At 55.0% G+C, this 17707-nt stretch overlaps 1 protein-coding gene across 1 annotated transcript in view; it reads left to right on the top strand.

Moving 5' to 3' along the window:
* The window catches only part of LOC113407688 (myoferlin-like), a 76762-nt gene that overhangs the window by 51091 nt on the left and 7964 nt on the right, over nucleotides 1–17707 (top strand). The window contains exons 30-41 of the mRNA XM_029912643.1: nucleotides 2737–2835; nucleotides 3766–3927; nucleotides 4206–4371; nucleotides 5248–5273; nucleotides 9572–9628; nucleotides 9746–9880; nucleotides 11245–11376; nucleotides 13013–13168; nucleotides 13758–13849; nucleotides 15241–15411; nucleotides 16221–16369; nucleotides 16662–16801. Coding sequence (XP_029768503.1) covers nucleotides 2737–2835; nucleotides 3766–3927; nucleotides 4206–4371; nucleotides 5248–5273; nucleotides 9572–9628; nucleotides 9746–9880; nucleotides 11245–11376; nucleotides 13013–13168; nucleotides 13758–13849; nucleotides 15241–15411; nucleotides 16221–16369; nucleotides 16662–16801 — 1485 coding nt within the window. The remainder of the gene's footprint in view (nucleotides 1–2736; nucleotides 2836–3765; nucleotides 3928–4205; nucleotides 4372–5247; nucleotides 5274–9571; nucleotides 9629–9745; nucleotides 9881–11244; nucleotides 11377–13012; nucleotides 13169–13757; nucleotides 13850–15240; nucleotides 15412–16220; nucleotides 16370–16661; nucleotides 16802–17707) is intronic.

Raw genomic sequence — 17707 nt, 5'->3', positions numbered from 1 at the left:
AGATTGTCGGGCTCAACAGGTAGTGATCAATGGCTCAATGTCTAGTTGGCAGCCAGTATTAAGTGGGGTGCCCCAGGGGTTGGTCCTGGGGCCAGTTTTGTTCAACATCTTCATTAATGATCTGGAGGATGGCGTGGACTGCACCCTCAGCAAGTTTGCAGATGACACTAAGCTGGGGGGATAGGTAAATACACTGGAGGGTAGGGATAGGATCCAGAGTGACCTAGACAAATTGGAAGATTGAGCCAAAAGAAATCTGATGAGGTTCAACAAGGACAAGTGCAGAGTCCTGCACTTAGGAAGGAAGAATCCCATGCACTGCTACAGGCTGGGGACTGACTGGCTAAGCAGCAGTTCTGCAGAAAAGGACCTGGGGATTACAGTGGATGAGAATCTGGATATGAGTCAGCAGTGTGCCCTCGTTGCCAAGAAGGCTAATGGCACATTGGGCTGCATTAGTAGGAGCATTGCCAGCAGATCGAGGGAAGTGATTATTCCCCTCTATTCAGCATTGGTGAGGCCACATCTGGAGTATTGTGTCCAGTTTTGGGCCCCCCACTACAAGAAGGCTGTGGACAAATTGGAGGGAGTCCAGTGGAGGGCAACATAAATGATCAGGGGGCTGCCTTATGAGGAGAGGCTGAGTGAACTGGGCTTATTTAGTCTGCAGAAGAGAAGAGTGAGGGGGGATTTGATAGCAGCCTTCAACTACCTGAAGAGGGGTTCCAAAGAGGATGAAGCTTGGCTGTTCTCAGTGGTGGCAGATGACAGAACAAGGAGAAATGGTCTCAAGTTGCAGTGGGGGAGGTCTAGGTTGGATATTAGGAAAAATATTTCACTAAGAGGATGGTGAAGCACTTGAATGGGTTCCCTAGGGAGGTGGTGGAATCTCCATCCTTAGAGGTTTTTAAGGCCCGGCTTGACAAAGCCCTGGCTGGGATGATTTAGTTGGTGTTGGTCCTGCTTTGAGCAGGGGGTTGGACTAGATGACCTTCTGAGGTCTCTTCCAACCCTAATCTTCTATGATTCTATGAAATAAGGTGTAAATTTTTAACAGCGAGAGTAATTAACCATTGGAACAAATTACCAAGGGTTGTGGTGGATTCTCCATCACTGACCATTTTAAAATCAAGAGTGGATGTTTTCTAACAGATCTGCTCTAGGAATGACTGTGGCGCAGGCCTCTGGCCTGTGCGAAACAGGAGTTCAGACTAGATGATCACAATGGTCCCTTCTGGCCTTGGAATCCATGAATCTTTCTAACAGCCCTTAACATATTTGAAGACTGTTATCAGGTCCCCCCTCAGTCTGCTTTTCTCAATGCTAAACGTGCCCATTTTCTTTAACCTTTCCTCCTAGATAAGGTTTTCTAAATCTTGTATCATTTTTGTTGCTCTCCTCCGGATGCTTCCAATTTGTCCACATCTTTCCTTAAGTGTGGCACGTCTTTAAATATGTAAAAAGTTGTTATAAGGAAGATGGTGATTAACTGTCTTCCATTAGAGACACAAGGTGGGGGAGGTAATAACTTTTATTGGACCAACTTCTGTTGGCGAGAGAGCCAAGCTGTTAAGCCGCACAGAGCTCATCCTCGGGTGTGGGAAAGGCACCCCGAGTGTCCCAGCTAAACACAGGTTTGAACAGATAGTTCAGCGTAAGTAGTTAGCACACGTTCGAATGGACCAGTCAAGGTGAAGTGGCCTGTTAACACCCCTGAAGTCACAGGACAAATAGGGGGATCAGTGGATTACATATTGTTGTAATAAACGATACATCCAGTGTCTTTATTAAGACTTAATAAAACGCTGGATTAATGGTTTATTGGGGGTTACACTAGATGACCCTTGAGGTCCCTTCTAACCCTACAATTCTATGACAATCTGTCCCTTCTAACTCTACAATCTGTAACCCACTTACCCCCTTTTTGTCCTGTGACTACAGGGGTCCCTTATAATATGTGCTATTTATGCTAAACTATCTGTTCAATCTTGTCTTTGGCTGTGACACTCGGAGAACCTTTCCCAGTGCTGAAGCTCTGGGCTTGAAAGCTTCTCTCTCATCAACAGGAATGGGTACAATACAAGATATGACCTCACCCACCTTGTCTCTCTAATATCCTGGGACCAACACAGCTGCAACAACACTGTTTACAGCTGTTTTACACGGCCACCGAGGGTAGGACAAGAAGGAATTGGCTTAGTTTGCAGCAAGCGAGATTTAGGTTCGATATTAGGAAAAACTTTCTAACTCTGAGGGGAGTTGAGCTCTGGAACAGGCTTCCAAGGGAGGTTGTAGAATCCCCATCACTGGAGGTTTTGAAGGCCAGGTGGGCAAACACTGTCAGGCCTGGTCTAGGTTTACTGGGTCCTGCCCCAGTGAGGGGGACGGACGAGATGCCCCGGGACTGGCAGACATCACATCACTCATCCTGATGGAGAATCTCAGGAGAGTTCCAACCGAACAGGTGTCTCCAACACAAAAGTTAAGCTCTACCTCAGCCTCCTTGCTGGCATTCCCAGGAATGGTGACCAACAGCGACTGAGCCCCCTGGCCCATGTAGCAGGGTCCCTGAGGGCTGGAGGGGTCACTTTAGCACGGGGCACGATGTGGAAGCCAGAGGAATTGCCCTTGGCTGCCAGTCCTGGTCCTTCCCCGGCACGAAAGTCCTCTGTCCGTTTTGTACAAAGTGCAGCCAAGCCAGAGCATCACACAACAGCCTTGTCCTTCCCCTCCCAGGATGGTGCACCAGGCCGCCTTCCCGCCCCCTCCTGGAAGAACGGGGTCTACGTCATCCCTAGCGACATCCGGCCCACGCTCAGACTGATGGCCATTGAGGTGAGGGTGACGGCCAGGGCCCCTCTGCTCACGCAGACTCCAGGGCAGAAGCAGCTTGTTTGGTGGGAGGAGGAAACAAGTATCTGCTGCGGAGGGCACGTTGCGTTGCCAGAGGTGATGCCTGTTACTGCCACAGATCCTGCCATGCCATTGGCGTCAGCCACTATCTACCCTACAGGAGGGCCTTGCCAGCAGGGACTGGGGGACAGCGGGGATGGAGCTGGGAGGCCCCCTGCATGGGAACTGCTGCAGGCAGAGCTACGAAGATCAGACCAGCACGTTGGGCAGAGGTCGATAGCCCCCAATGACCTGCAGGTGCTTCCCCTCCTGAGGGGACAGGCTGCTGCTCCTCATCAGCATGGGGATGGAGACGCCCAGGAAATCCTGCCCTGCTCATCGCCTGGGGGCTGGGGCGAGGTTGCCCCTCCAGTCTAGTCACCGTGTCACTTCCCTCCACCCTGCTTCTCCCTTTGGTTAACCCCAGCCCCTCATTCCTGACTGTAACTCTCCTGTCACCCAGAACCATCCCTTCCGCCTGGCACAAACATAGGCTGCAGCGTCTCCCTCTTCCCACCCACCACCTTGGCTGGCCAGGCAGGACATTGGTGGGAGTTTGTGCTGGGGAGCCACTGTCACCAGCCCCTCCATTGCCCTCTGGGCCCCAGAGCAGTCCAGCCCATTCATCTCCCTGCTGGGCGTCCAATACACTCAAGGGGTGGCCAGGTGAGTTTTTCTGGCCCGGCTGGCTTCTAAGCTCTGTTCTGATTCTGAAACAGAGCCACATCGGCAGCTTCACCCCTGGCACCTTTGCCAGTGGGACTGATGCTGAATCCATGAGTGCAAACTCGGCCCAGCTGGGCCCAGCCCACCCCTCCTTCGTGACGTCCATCCATGGTACAACCACACCATTCACCTCTTCCTCCCCTCCAGATCCTGGCCTGGGGCCTGCGGGGCCTGCAGAGCTACAACCTGCTGAGCGTCATGGCACCGAGCCTGGTGGTGGAGTGTGGAGGAGAAGCCATCCAGACGGCTCCCATCAGAGACCTCCACGAGAACCCCAACTTCCCAATCAATGTCTTCCTCATGAGAGTGGTGAGCAGGGCAGGAGCATGGGGCAGGGCGGCTCCACCCACCGCTTCTCAGCCACTTCCCGTCCTGCCTGCCTACATGGCTGGGTTGGGAGTCGGAGATGGTTGGAGAGTTCCAGGGACCACTTGATCCCACCGACCCACATCACCTCTAGCCCCGTGGCCGGCGTTGTCTGTCTGTCCATACAGTGCTCCATGGCTGAGTGTCTAGGTGCTGGCCCAGTTGCCTGCTCCTTCTGTTGCCTCCCCATGGAGCTCATGGACCTGCTTGCCACCCCGCAGCACCTGCCCATGGAAGAAGATTTAATGCCCCCCATCGAGCTGAAGGTCGTGGACAACCGGGAGTTTGGGTACAAGCCAGTGGTGGGCCAGGCCAGCGTGAGATCCCTGCGCCAGTACATGTGCGAGCCGTCTGCAGAGGGGCACCATCCCAGCCTGCCACCCCCAGGTACAGGCCAACCAATGAATCCCACTCACCATCCCCCACTCACCAGCACAGCTCCCAGGACCTCTGGGGAACACTGTCTTTCTCCCATTGCTGGCAGGGACCTGCCAGACCCTCTCCTGTGGAACTATTGGGCCAAACCCCACGTTTCACTGGAGCCAGCCATCTGGCACCATTGGCTCTGCCGGGCCGGGCTCCAGCGTGGTGCCCATGTGCTCTAACACAGAAATGCTGCAGACCCCTCCCCCCCGCATTGCCCCACGGAATCTTTTCACCCTGGGGTGCCAGGACTGCATATCCCCCAACATTAAAACTAAAGGAAGATGTATTCCTAGTGAGGACATCGCTGGGATCCGCAGTCCCCTGCTATTCCGGTCGTGGGGGGCCCACCCACCGCCCCACAGCTCTGCCAGTGGCCCTCACTTCCAAGCCCCAGCCCCCGGCTAGCCCAGCCCTGAGCTCCCCACACACAGCGGTGCCGATGCCAATCAGTCCTCGCCTTGAACAGCCTGCTTGTGAGACACCAACCGTGCCTTCCCATGAGCCGGGCCTGTCAGTTGCTAAATGCTGGGTTACTTTTGCAATGTAAAGAAATGCTGCCTAGGACCTGGGTTCTGAATAACCACACTGAGCCCTTGCGGGAGTCCACTTTGACTCCTGCCCTCAGGCGGTGGCAAGGTTACGCAGTCACCAGTGGCTGATTCCTAGACGTTCAGGCCGGATGGGCCCAGTGTGATCATGCAGCCAGTCCGGCCTAGCCAGGCCAGAGAGCCTCCCCCAGCCATTCCTGCTTTCCGAGCTGGGAGGACCTGGGGATATTTCAATACTGTCATTAATTCCATGTCTCTTTTCTCCCCCTCCCTTCCCTGCCCCACACAGTGGCTCCCAAGGGGAAGATCGCGAAGGTGAGTGCTACTCTCCAGCAGCCCAGAACCACCTGCTTGCTGGGCCCCCTCTCTCTGCAGCGCTCACGTCCTGCTCCCACCGGGGGTGGCACCCGGTGCCATGGGCACCACTGACCTCAGTGCAGATACAGTGCGGGGTGACCTGGGCCTCAGCCCTGCTTTAACCCTTAGGGGTCCCCTCAGTGCAGTTCAGTGCTGCATCCCATGAGGTCACATCTGCACCTCACTCCAAGGTGCATTGGCTTTGTGCTCCCATAGCCGGCTCTTAACTGGTCTGAGGGGCTCTCCCTAAAGGGCCCTATGAGACAATATCATCTAGGGGTTAGGGCAGGGGGACAGAAGTCAGGCGATCTGGGGTCTATACCCAGCTCTGCCACAGACTTGCTGTCCAACTTTGGACCAGTGCCGTCCACGCTCTGTGCCTCAGTTTCCCCACCTGTAAAACTACGATACTACTGACCTACCTCACGGGAGGGAGAAGTTTGTGAGGCGTCATGAATTAATGCTCGTCAAGCACTGTGAGCTGCTTGGACAGAAGAAAGGGGTTGTCTGGGTATAGGCTTGGCAGAATCGATTGTAATTGAATTGTGAAATTCCAAAAATTAAAGCTTTATAGCCAATAAAACACAAATTGTCAACATCTCCAGTCAAAATACACCACGTCAATCTCCTGAAATCAAACTCAACACGGCCCCAAGCAGCGTTTCCCTTACTTTGCCTAGCTGCACATTTCAATTGCTATCCCTGGAAATATTTTTTCGTCAGTTTGTGTGTGTACAGTGGAATGGGCATTTACTGACATTTACCAATAAAAATCCAACCCATGGATGCTAGAGGGGAGGGAGGCTGGGATCCAGGTCGGGTATTTAGCTGTTCAAATCATCAAATTTCATCTGGACTTCAGCTGACAGCTGGAAGGGGATGGTCTCCAGACAGCCTCTAGCCAGAGCAGCTGCTCAGATCCCCCTCCTCCAGCACCAGGACACTCCTGCTCATCCATGCTGGCTCCCTGAGCCATGTGGGCCCCCACTGCAGTGACTATCTACAGAGCTCTCCTCTACAATAACGGCAGGCCTTCATATGCGCATTGCTCAGCCTGGATCATTAACACAGGGGCTGGTAGAGCCCTGCCAAAGCTAACAAGCAAAACGCCAGCTGCAGGAAAAGGTACCCTATACCCACATGCCTCCCTTGGGTTACCACTCCCCACAAGGGCCCTGCAGACCCTCCAGCTGGCCTGGCCAGTCCTCCACTTACCAGAGAGATGTGAGATGACTCCTAGAACAGTGGTTCCCAAACTTTAACAACCTGTGAACCCCTTTCACTAAAATGTCAAGTCTCACGAACCCCCTCCCAAAAATGAATATTTCCAGGGATTTTCTCCTTTACCTGAGTATAAATTATAAAAAGAAGTGATCTTGGAAATATAAAATGTGTTTTTATGACATGCTTATTACACACTATTTATTATTAATTATTATTTATCATTACAGTATTTGTATTACATTATGAAAACGGCAACACTCTTCCAAGAGCTCACTTTCGTATCTTGTATCACTTTGAATAAGCCTGTTATAAGACAAGGCTCCTATGTTTCATCAAGGAGTATTAGATGTGAAACAGCATAAAGGTATTTAAGAAGCCAACTCAAAGAGTTCCTCCTACACAAGCATTCAGGTCTTGAGCAGTCCAGGCAAACAACGCACGTTACAACAAAGCTCAAACTAGTTCTTCATAATAATTTTAAAAACAACACTAGCTGCTTATTTATTTTAAAAACAGCAAAAAATATCCACCTCCCTTTCCATTTCTTATAAGGAGTTTTGAAGTTTAAATCTCCTCAGTGTGATAGATACGCCTGCTTTGATCCGCTTAGCTCTTGGAAATCCAGAGGCTCCGGGCTGCTTGCCCCGTGCTGCCCGGGGTCCCTATGGACAGCTCTGTCCGCCATTAGGGAATTTTTTCCCAAGAACCCCCTGTAACACTTTGTGAACCCAACCCCAGTTTGGGAACCACTGTCCTAGAATGTCTCCGAAGCCCACCATGGAACTCTGGGGGTCACGTCCTGAGCCATCAGGAGCCCAGCAGAGGGGCAGCATGTGGTGGGCCAGGCAGGAGCTGATCAGGTGTATGACGGGTCCCCCCGGGTGCAACCGGGAACTGGGATGCCACTAAGCCCTCCGTCTGTCCAGCCTGAGCTCCCTCTCGCACTGTGCTGCAGTGACAAGCTGCAGACTGCTCCTGTTCCTACACTCCCACCAGCATTCACACAGGCAGGGACACACCCAGCTGCAGTTACATGCAGGCTCTGGCCGGCCGCTGCATGAACCGACAGTAGAGAGACTGCAGCCCAACCCCCCTCCCCCCCAGCTCCCCAGCCTAGGACCCCAGAGCTGTACCGTCCTGCCCTGCTCACGTTTTGGCCGGTATATGGGCTTAATACCCGGTCCGCCTCTCCCTCAATGTGAAGAGAACAACGCACACTTGTGTTAACCAAGCTGAGATTTCCCCCAAGGCACACTGGCTTGGATTAAAACATAAAACAAGTTTATTAGCCACTAAAAGATAGATTTTAAGTCATTATAAGTGATCGCAAACAGATCAAAGTAGATTACCATAAGAAATAAAACAAAAACACAAACTGAGCTTAACATACTAGATAGATTGGATATGAGTTAGCAGTTTCTCACCCTGAGTGATGGTACAAGCAGGCTTGCAGATTCTTAAGGCACAAGCTGTATTTGCTTTGCATCTTGGGTTCCCCAGGTTTTCATACATGGGCTAAAAATCCCTTTAGAAGATAGAAGAAGATGGACTCGTAGGACTGGAAGGGACCTGGAGTGGTCTTCTAGTCTAGTCCCCTGCCCTCAAGTCAGGACTAAGTATTATCTAGACCAGTGATCTCCAAAGTGGGGGAGTCCGTGTGGGTTTTTTTTTTTGCTTCAGCAGTTCAGGTGAGAGTCCACGTTTTTGTTTTTTGCTTTGGCGCGGCAGGGGGTGCATGCTCAAAATTTTTTTACTGATGGGGTGCGCGATCAAAAAAGTTTGGAGACCACTGACCTAGACCATCCCTGACAGGTGTTTGTCTAACCTGCTCTTAAAAATCTCCAATGGAGATTTCACAACCTCCCTGGGCAATTTATTCCAGTGCTTAACCACCCTGACAATTCGGAAGCTTTTCCTAATGTCCAACCTAAACCTCCCTTGCTGCAATTTAAGCCCATTCCTTCTTGTCCTGTCCTCAGAGATAAAAGAGAACAATTTTTCTCCCTCCTCCTTGCAACAACCTTTTATGTAACTGAAAACTGTTATCAGGTCCCTTCTCAGTCTTCTCTTCTTCAGACTAAACAAACCCAATTTTTTTCATTCTTCCCTTGTAGGTCGTGTTTTCTAGACCTTTAATCATTTTTGTTGACTCTCTCCAATTTGTCCACATCTTTCCTGAAATGTGGTGCCCAGACTGGACACACTACTCCAGTTGAGGCCTATCAGCGCGGAGCGGAGCAGAAGAATTACTTCTCGTGTCTTGCTTACAACACTCCTGCTAATACAGCCCAGAATGATGTTCGCTTTTTTGGCACCAGTGTGGCACTTTTGATTCATATTTAGCTTGTGATCCACTATGACTCCCAGATCCCTTTCCGCAGTACTCTTTCCTAGGCAGTCATTTCCCATTTTGTGCCTGGCTCCAGTACTTCCCCCAGTTCAGCATGTGTTTCCAGGGGTCCTCTTGTGTGGGGAGTGAAGAAGAACAGGTGATGCCACTCCCTGCCTTATATATGTTTTAAACTTGGTTCCCAGACCAGTGTGTGGAAAAATACAGGCATCCCAAAATGGAGCCCAGAGTCATGTGGTCTGGTCACATGCCCTTGCATACTTTGCTGAGTCACAGCAGCCATTGCTTACAGGCTGTCTGGAACGTTTCCAGGAAGGTTACGTTCTTCCAGGGCCCATTGTCTTTGCTGATGGGCCATCAGCACTGTCTGGCTTTTTCATTGTTGTACCTGAAAGGCTAGTTGTGGGTGTCACCCAGAGTCAGCACATTTGAAATACAGATGCACAGTCGATATTCATACCTTCAGATACAAAAATGATCCATGCATACAAATAGGATAATCATATTCAGGAAATTGTAACTTTTCCAGTGACACCTCACATGACCCATCTTGTATAAAATGCATCATAATTATGCCATAATCATATCATAATAACATCACTGTGAGGAATATGGGGGGCTGTGTCATAAGGTGTATTAAACTCCTTGGGCGTGACACATTTGTCTCCCCTCATCTCCGCAGATGCTGGGCAGGATGGCTGCCGAGTCGTGGCTTCGAACCACACTGAGAGCAGAAAAGGTGGGTTTCACAGAGGGGTCAGGGAGGAACTTGGAGCAGCAGCCCCCCTGCCCAGTGGGATAGCAGCTCTCAGCAGCCGTGCGACAGAGACGCCTGCATTTCCCACTGGTTAGCAAGGCTCACGCTGCTCTTCCTTCCGTTCTTCCCCAGGAGGAGGAGGAGTGTGTCGACTGGTGGAGCAAGTTCTATGCTGCCACGGGGGATCTGGCAAAGAGCGGCGGCTACCTGCAGACAGGGCTGGACAGCCTGAAGGTGTGCTCCTGGCTGGCGGTCGCACGTGGTAGAACCTGGACTGGGGGTTGCAGAGAGGGGTCTCCCCTCTGTTCTGGGGATGACGACTGTCCTGACCCAGGTGGAATCTGCCTTCTGCAGGCCAGAGAGTTCCCCACAGCCAGCCAGGCTGGCCCCGGTCTGGCCCTCAGACAGATGGACAAGGGTGCTATTTCTCCCCTTGTCCCGGGAGCTCTGTGGGGAATCAGAGCTGGGCTTTTCCTGGCTGGCCACAAGGGCTTTCCCTCATTAGCTAGACTCCACAGTAGTCACAGTGGAGAGGCTGTGATGCTCTTAGCCAGGTAGGCCTTGGCACACAAACAGGATGCCATGTCCTTCCTCATTCCCTGTCCAGAACTGTACATTGCCTTTATACAGCTGCCACGCTCCACGCCAGAAGTGGCTGCATTTCTGTGACGGGTGAAGTGGTTTAGGGACCAGTAATTCCCAGACCGGTAGGTTGGGCTCTGTAAGACTGTAAAATATTGTAACAAATACGTGTCCTCATGACTGAACAAGGAGTAATGGTCTCAAGTTGCAGTGGGGGAGGTTTAGGCAGGGCCAGCTCCAGGCACCAGCTTAACAAGCAGGTGCTTGGGGCGGCCAAGGGAGAGGGGCGGCACCTGCGGCAATTTGGAGGCGGCAGGTCCCTCACTCCCTCTAGGAGCGAAGGACCTGCTGCTGAACTGCCGCCCCCGATCGCGGCTTTTTTTTTTTTTTTGCTTGGGGCGGCAGAAATGTTGGAGCCGGCCCTGGGTTTAGGTTGGATATTAGGGAAAACTTTTTCACTAGGAGGCTGGTGAAGCACTGGAATGGGATCCCTAGGGTGGAATCTCCTTCCTTAGAGGTTTTTAAGGCCGGGCTTGACAAAGCCCTGGCTGGAATGATTTAGTTGGGATTTGGTCCTGCTTTGAGCAGGGGGTTGGACTAGATGACCTCCTGAGGTCCCTTCCAACCCTGATATTCTATGATTCTATGACTGTGCTGCTCTCCGGGCTTCTCAGCAGCCTCATGGAGAGAATGCAGAGCCCCTGCCCTATAAGCACAGCTAACCATGGATCTCTCGTCGGCGGGATGGGGCGTATGACGTAGTCACAGCTGGCCAGTTCTGATTGGATCCAACTGAGGGTAGTTGGGCACCCCCTGCTAGCCTGGTCAATCACAATGTTGCCAGTGGAGGACAGTCCAGGCTCCTGCTGCTGTAGAAATCTGCCTCTGGGGGATCCACCCTGCGGGCACGTCCTTTTCCTCCCTGGCTCAGTACCAGCCCTCGCTGACCCCACGGCCCAAACTCCGCACGACCGAGATGTTAGTGTCCAAAGCCTGAGCCTGTGGTTCCTTGGCAGGTCTATAACTGTGAGTTGGAGGCTGTGCCGGAGTTCCAGGGCCTGCAGGATTTCTGCCAGACCTTCAGGCTGTACCGTGGGCGGGTGCTGGAGGAGGCCAGCGAAGACCCCCTGGTGGTCGGGGAATTCAAGGTGAGAACCAGGTGCCAGGTGTTTGGCCTTTTGTGGGTTTCATTGCAAAGCTCCCAGGGTGTATCAACAAGGTCCCACCCCCAGCAGCTCCCCCTCAGCAGCCCAGTGTCTCTGCGTCCAGACATCAGAGGAGCTGGACACGGGGGAGCAAAGGGGCTGGTCAGCTGAGGCCTAGTGACAAATTCTCAGCATTCACCCAGCGCTGTGTGTGCCATCTACAGAGTACAATGCTCCCAGAGCCTGCTGTGGCATTACGCCCCCATATGCTTCACAGAGAGATTGTTATGATAGGATTATTGCATAACTCTGATGTATTTTATACAAAATAAGTCCTGTGAGAGATCATTGGAAAGGTTGTGATTTACTGAATGCGATTATCCTATTTGTGTGCATGTATCATGTCTGTATCTGAAGTTAGGAATGTTGTCTGGGCATCTATTACAAGTGTGTTTACACCTGGGGAACGCCCACCAGACAGAATGCAATCAGTCTAGATGGCTGACTGTGAGGAAGAGCCATTAGGGAGAACAATAGGTTTTAGAAGATGCTAATCTCCCACTAAGGCGGCTTCCTGAGGAACAACCAGCCTCTGACTCATGGCTGCTATGGCCCTACAGAGACATGTGACCAAGTCACCTGGTACTGGAATCCATCTTGGAACACCAGTGTTTTTCCACTGTCTGGCATGGGAACAAAGGGTTCCCACCATGTGCAAAAGCTATTTCAGGCAGGGGAGTGACATCAGCTTGGTTCCTTCTTCACTAACTCCCCACCCAAGGAAGAAGGCTGCTGGAAACACCTGAGAAATAAAGAGACGGGGGGGAGGGGGGACTGAGCCCAGGCCAGAGGGTGTCTGGCCTGTGAAAGGAATATCTGGAGTTTTAAGCTGCAAGCAAGTCTCTGCAAATCTGCCTAAAACAACATTTAGGGTGAGAATGTGCTGCTTATAACCAGTTTCTATAGTATATTAAGCTTAGATTGCGTGTTGGCTTTATTTGCTAGGTAATCTGCTTTGATCTGTGTGCTGTCCCTTAGAATCACTTACAATCTCTTTTTTTGTCGAAAACCCAGTGTGCGGAATTCCTAACTGGGGGGCAAAAAGCTGTTGCATCTCTCTCTCCACATTGAGGGAGGGGGTGAATTTCATGAGCTTATGCTGTACAGTTCTCTGTGCAGCGTAAGATGGTACAATTTTGGGTTTGCCCTCCAGAGGGGGTGTGGGCACTTGAGTACTGAGCCGTTCCCTAGCTGAGCTGTGTGTGAAGCTGCAGTTGGGTGTATGCGTGCTGGAGGGGGCTTGAGAGCTTGTCTCAACAGTACAGTGTGAAAGGAAGCCCAGGCTGGTGGGTCGGGCTCAGTGGTACACCGGTTCCAAGTGGCACCCCAGGGGAAACCCATCACACCCGCCACCCAGGGCCAGGCATGCCAGCTGGCACAGTGACCCTCCCCCATCAGCCCTGGTCTCTGAGCACAGCCGCTGGCACCGTACCCAGCCCCTGTCTGCTCTGGTCTCTGAGCACAACAGTATGAGTAGCGCTGTTCCCAACAGGGAATGGGCCCCAGATGCTCGGAGGACAAGACTCCATCAATCCAGTATCCGAGCAGCTAGAAATCATGTGGATTGGTTTGTTTGCAGGGACTCTTCCAGATCTATCCACTGCCAGAGGACCCCAGCTCCCCACCACCGCCGCGCCAGTTCCAGGAGCTGCCCGAAAGTCAACCCCAGAAGTGTCTGGTCCGGGTTTACATCGTCCGGGCCTTTAACCTCCCGCCAAAGGATAGGAACGGCCTGGTAAGTGCCCAATTCTCACCCGCTCTGCACACTGCTCCCCCCCACCCAGCACCCATTCCCTGTGGTACTGGGACAAAGCTCCTTGGGCTGGTGCGCTGCCCTAGAAGAGCCTAATAAAGCCACATCCGGGCGTTTCAGATCCGGGTCACTACAGTGCTAACAGTAGCCGCGGGGGTGCTGGAACTAGGGGCTACTTTTAGTGCCGTAGCGCGAGCCTGCAGACCCAGGCCCTGGGCAGTTGCTGCTGCGGGGCGGTTTGCCGTGTGGATGTACCCTGAGGGACCTGACAATCCAGAGCCCTGCTTGTGGCAGGCTCCAAGGGGTTCATTGCTACCCAAGTAGTCCAGCTCTGACTGATGCTGCGGGCACGGCCGGGTCTGTGTGCCAGCCTGCCCTGTTCCGGGCCCTGCCGGGGAGAGATCAGCTTGTGCCCCTCAAGCTTCAGTCCAGTGCCCAGGCCCGTCTGACACAGCCTGGGAGCCCCTTTCCGGCTCCGCTCCCACCCCCCAATTCCTGGGTGTGACAAGAACGGGGCCAGGCACTAAGGGGACGTTTATTAACTGCCCCTTCCTGGCTGTGTCCCCTGCAGTGCGACCCCTACGTGCGGGTCACCCTGGGCAAAAAGAAGCTGGGGGACAGAGACCAGTATCTGCCCAACACCCTGGAACCTGTCTTCGGCAGGTAAGTCCAGCCTGCAGCTCTCCAGAGCCCCCAGGCAGCTCGGGGGCTGAACCCTGCCCACCCCTCCTGGAGCTGCGCGGATCCCCGAGCAGCCTGGAGGGAACAGGTCAGAACAAAGGGAGCATTGCCTGGTAGTGGGCAAAGGACAGGTGGGCACACCCCTTCCCTCCAGGGTGCAGGCTCTCCGTGCCTGTTTGTGGAGACACCAGGCAGCCTTTTCAACACCAGGCAGCAATGTATTAGTCATCTGGCTACAGAATGCGAGCGTCCCTAGGTTAGCACAGGGTGGCTGACAGCTGGAGCTGTGAAATTGACAAGGGGGTCAGTTTCATGGCTGGTAGGGGGCCTGTTTTGAAATTGAGGGTGGGGGTTCCAGCCAGACTCCAGCTGGGAGCTTGGCAGCAAACCGAGAGCCTGGGCTCTCAGCCCCCCACACTGCCCCTGTTAAGTCGGTACAAGCGCTCCTGGTGAGGACGCGCATCACCGACAGGAAGAGGGCAGGGCAGTGTGGACATGAAAAACCGCAGTCATTCCTGCAGTGGCTGTAAGTCGACCTAACATAGGTCAACTCAATTGTGTAGTGTGAACCTGGCCTCTGTCTAGGTCAGAGCCCTTGTCACTGGGTGTGTCTACACTGCAAAATAATCCCCGCAGCAGCAGCCAGGCTCTGGACTCAGGCTCGTGCCCAGGCACTTAACAATAGCTGTGTAGACGTTCCCTGGAGCTCGGGCTCTGAAGCCTGCAGGGGGGGGTCTCAGCCCGAGCTCCAGCCCACGTGGGAACGTCTGCGGGGCCGGTTAGCGCCACAGCACGAGCCCGAGAGCGTCAAGCCAGGCTCTGAGACTCGCTGCCGCTGGGGGGTTTCACGGTGTAGACGTACAATGTGAGCTCAGCTCTTCCCCCAGCCACCTGCCGCCTGTCTCCTGTGTCCTCCAGCTGCGCTTTGCTTCCCTGCAGAGAGGGGGGAATCTCCTACTCCCTAGGAGTGAATGTCCATTCACAGGTGCGGGCCCCAGGCAGTTTGTGATGGCTCTGGGCTCTAACCAGAGGAAAACTGAGGGCACATAAACCTATTGCCAACATTCGGCATGGAGCTTGGCCCTGCTGTGCCGTGTGCATTTCCCTTGCAGCGTGCAGCTGCCTTGCGTGCAGAGGGGGCAAAGGTGGGATGGCTGGGCCCATGCCAGGCCCGGCCCGGAGCTGCAGAGCAGTAAAGCCCCAAGACCATCTCCTCCTGCCAGGGACTCGCTGTGCTGTGTGAGTTTTCCCCAGGCTCTGGGCCTCCCCAGCCCCCCAGGGTTCTGGCTGGGGCAGGTGGAAGGCAGAGCTGAGGCCAAGAGCCCTCGGGCTGCAGAGCGAGCTCCCTTCCCGTTCTTTGCCCTGCCCGCCAGGGTGTTCGAGCTCCCGTGCACCCTCCCGCTGGAGAAGGACTTGCAGATCTCGCTCTTTGACTACGACCTCATCCTCCCCGACCAGAAGATAGGGGCCACCAGCATCGACCTGGAGAACCGGCTCCTGTCCCGCTTCCGGGCCAACTGCGGGCTGCCCCAGTCCTACTGCATGTGAGTGGCCAGCACCCCACCCCGCTGCCCCCCAGCTGAGCCAGGGCAAGGCCGGAGTCTTTCCCTGCCGGCTGGGCTGGGGAGCTGGGGCCGAGCCCCCCGAGAGGATTTCAGCCTGGGTCGGTGCCTCCCCTCGGGAGCCAGCCACCTTGAGATGCCATTGAGAGTGGTGGGAAAAGCGGACGTTGGGCCCAGGACGATCAGGGGCACCAGGGGTAGCCGCATCCCGGCACTTATCTGGCCTTGCTGCAGAAGTGATGGGGTCCTTTGGCCTCTCCCAGCAGTACTCAGGTCAGCCCGCAGCAGGGCTCTGGCCCTCTGTCCACACAAATCTCTCTCCCCGGGGAGCTGCAGGGGCCTGCTGTGCCGGACGAGGGGGCAGAGGTAGGGATGGGGCGAGCGCTGGGGGTGCCAGTAAGGAGGGCCAGGGTGCAGGGGCAAGAACCGGATGAGGAGCATGGAGGAGGGGTCGGGGCAGACCAGTCCCAGCCTCACTTGCACTGGGGTCACTGGGGAGCCCCCACCCATGGTTAGAGCACAGGACAACCAGCCAGGAGCCGGGATCCACTCCCAGCAATGTCACTGCCCTGCTGGGCACCCTTGGGCGATCCCTGCCCCGCTCTGTGCCTCAGTTTCCCCTCTGGGGACAATCCTGCCCAGCCCTGGAATGCCCCCAGAGTGTGCTCTAATCCCAGCACAGCCGGCCCTGGGGTCAGAGAGCTGAGCCCAAGCTTCGGGGTAGCCGGTTATAATGCACCCAGCTCCACGGCCTCACCCTGACCCCTGCTGCCTCCCTTCCCTTCCTCCAGTTCCGGCCCCTGTCAGTGGCGAGACCAGCTGCTCCCCACCCAGTTACTGGAGAACTTTGCCAGGATGAGGAGTCTGGCCCTGCCCGAGTTCAGCGCAGACGGGGGCAAAGCCACTTTCATGGGCAGGGCCTTCCTGCTGGCGCAGTTCGGTGAGTGCCCAGGGGCCCCAGGAGAGACAAGTCAGACCCTGTCCCTGGGCGCTGACTTGTTCCCGGGGCACTGCGGGCCCTGGGGGGGACATGGGGTTCTCGGGGCACTGGGGGCCCCTGGACGCGACACGGGGTTCCCGGGGCACTGTGTGCCCTGGGCGCGACACGGGGTTTCTTGGGGCGCTGCAGGCCCCTGGGCGGGACACGGGGTTTCTCGGGGCGCTGCGGGCCCCTGGGCGGCACACAGCCCATGCCCCATGTCCCTCTGCTGTGCTTGGCTTCCCTGTCTCAGAGAGCAAGGTCCCTGCGCACGGTCACCTGGGGCCCCCAAGAGAGCGCCTGGCCCTGCACCTGCTCCGCACCTGTGGGCTGGTCCCCGAGCACCTGGAAACCAGGACCCTGTACCACAGCATCCAACCCGGCATTGACCAGGTAGGGCACCAGAGTGGTGAGCCTGGCCCCCCACCAACAGCTTCTGCACCCCAAAGCCACCGCAAGAGGATGTGGGGAAGCAGCTTTACTGGGACAAACCCAGAGAACGGGTCTGTTACATGGGACAAGGGCCTGGCCGCTCAGCACCATCCAGCCGCCCGCTGGCATGGAGCACGGAGCCAGGGCTGGTGGTCCCAGCGGGTACAGCCGATGGGGGCAGCCCAGAGACCTGGTGCCTTTGCGCAGTGAAACGGCTGCGTGACCAGGATGCCCCGGATCCCGGCTGCCCTGGCTCCCTGGCTGCGGGTCTCGGCTGCCCCACCCTGCGGGGTGTGTTCACGCCGCGTGCATACACCCGAAATATGTGTGCATGTGAGAGAGCTGTACAGTGGGACTGCATGTGTGTGCATGTGGGGTGTGTGTGCCTGTGTGTGTGTCTGTGTGCATGGCCTGTGTGTGTGTCTGTGTGTGCACGTGGGCAGTGTGCGCCTGTATGTGTGTGTGTGTGTGTGTGTGTGTGTGCGTGCGCTTGCACACATGGGGTGTGTGCACTTGTGTGCGTGTGTGTGTGTGCACGTGGGGGGCTGTGCCTGTGTGTGTGTGTATGTGTGCGTGAGTGTGCGCACGTGGGGGATGCGCCTGTGTGCATGTGTATGTGTGCGCGCATGTAGAGGGGATGCACCTGTATGTGTGTGTGTGTGCACGCGCATGTGGGGTGTGTGCGTGTGTGTGCACAAATGGTGTGTGTGTGTGTGTGTGTGTGTGCGCGCGCACGTGGGGGGTGCACCTGTGTGTGTGTGTGCGTGCACATGGGGTGTGTGCACGTGGGGGGGCTGTGTGTGTGTGCACACATGGGGTGTGTGCACCTGTGTGTGTGTGTGCACGTGGGGGGTGTGCACCTGTGTG

The sequence above is a fragment of the Terrapene carolina genome, unplaced genomic scaffold (assembly GCF_002925995.2).
Source record: "Terrapene carolina triunguis isolate 2854851 unplaced genomic scaffold, T_m_triunguis-2.0 Scaffold51, whole genome shotgun sequence".
Lineage (NCBI taxonomy): Eukaryota > Metazoa > Chordata > Testudines > Emydidae > Terrapene > Terrapene triunguis.
This window is presented reverse-complemented; position numbering and strand designations above follow the sequence as displayed.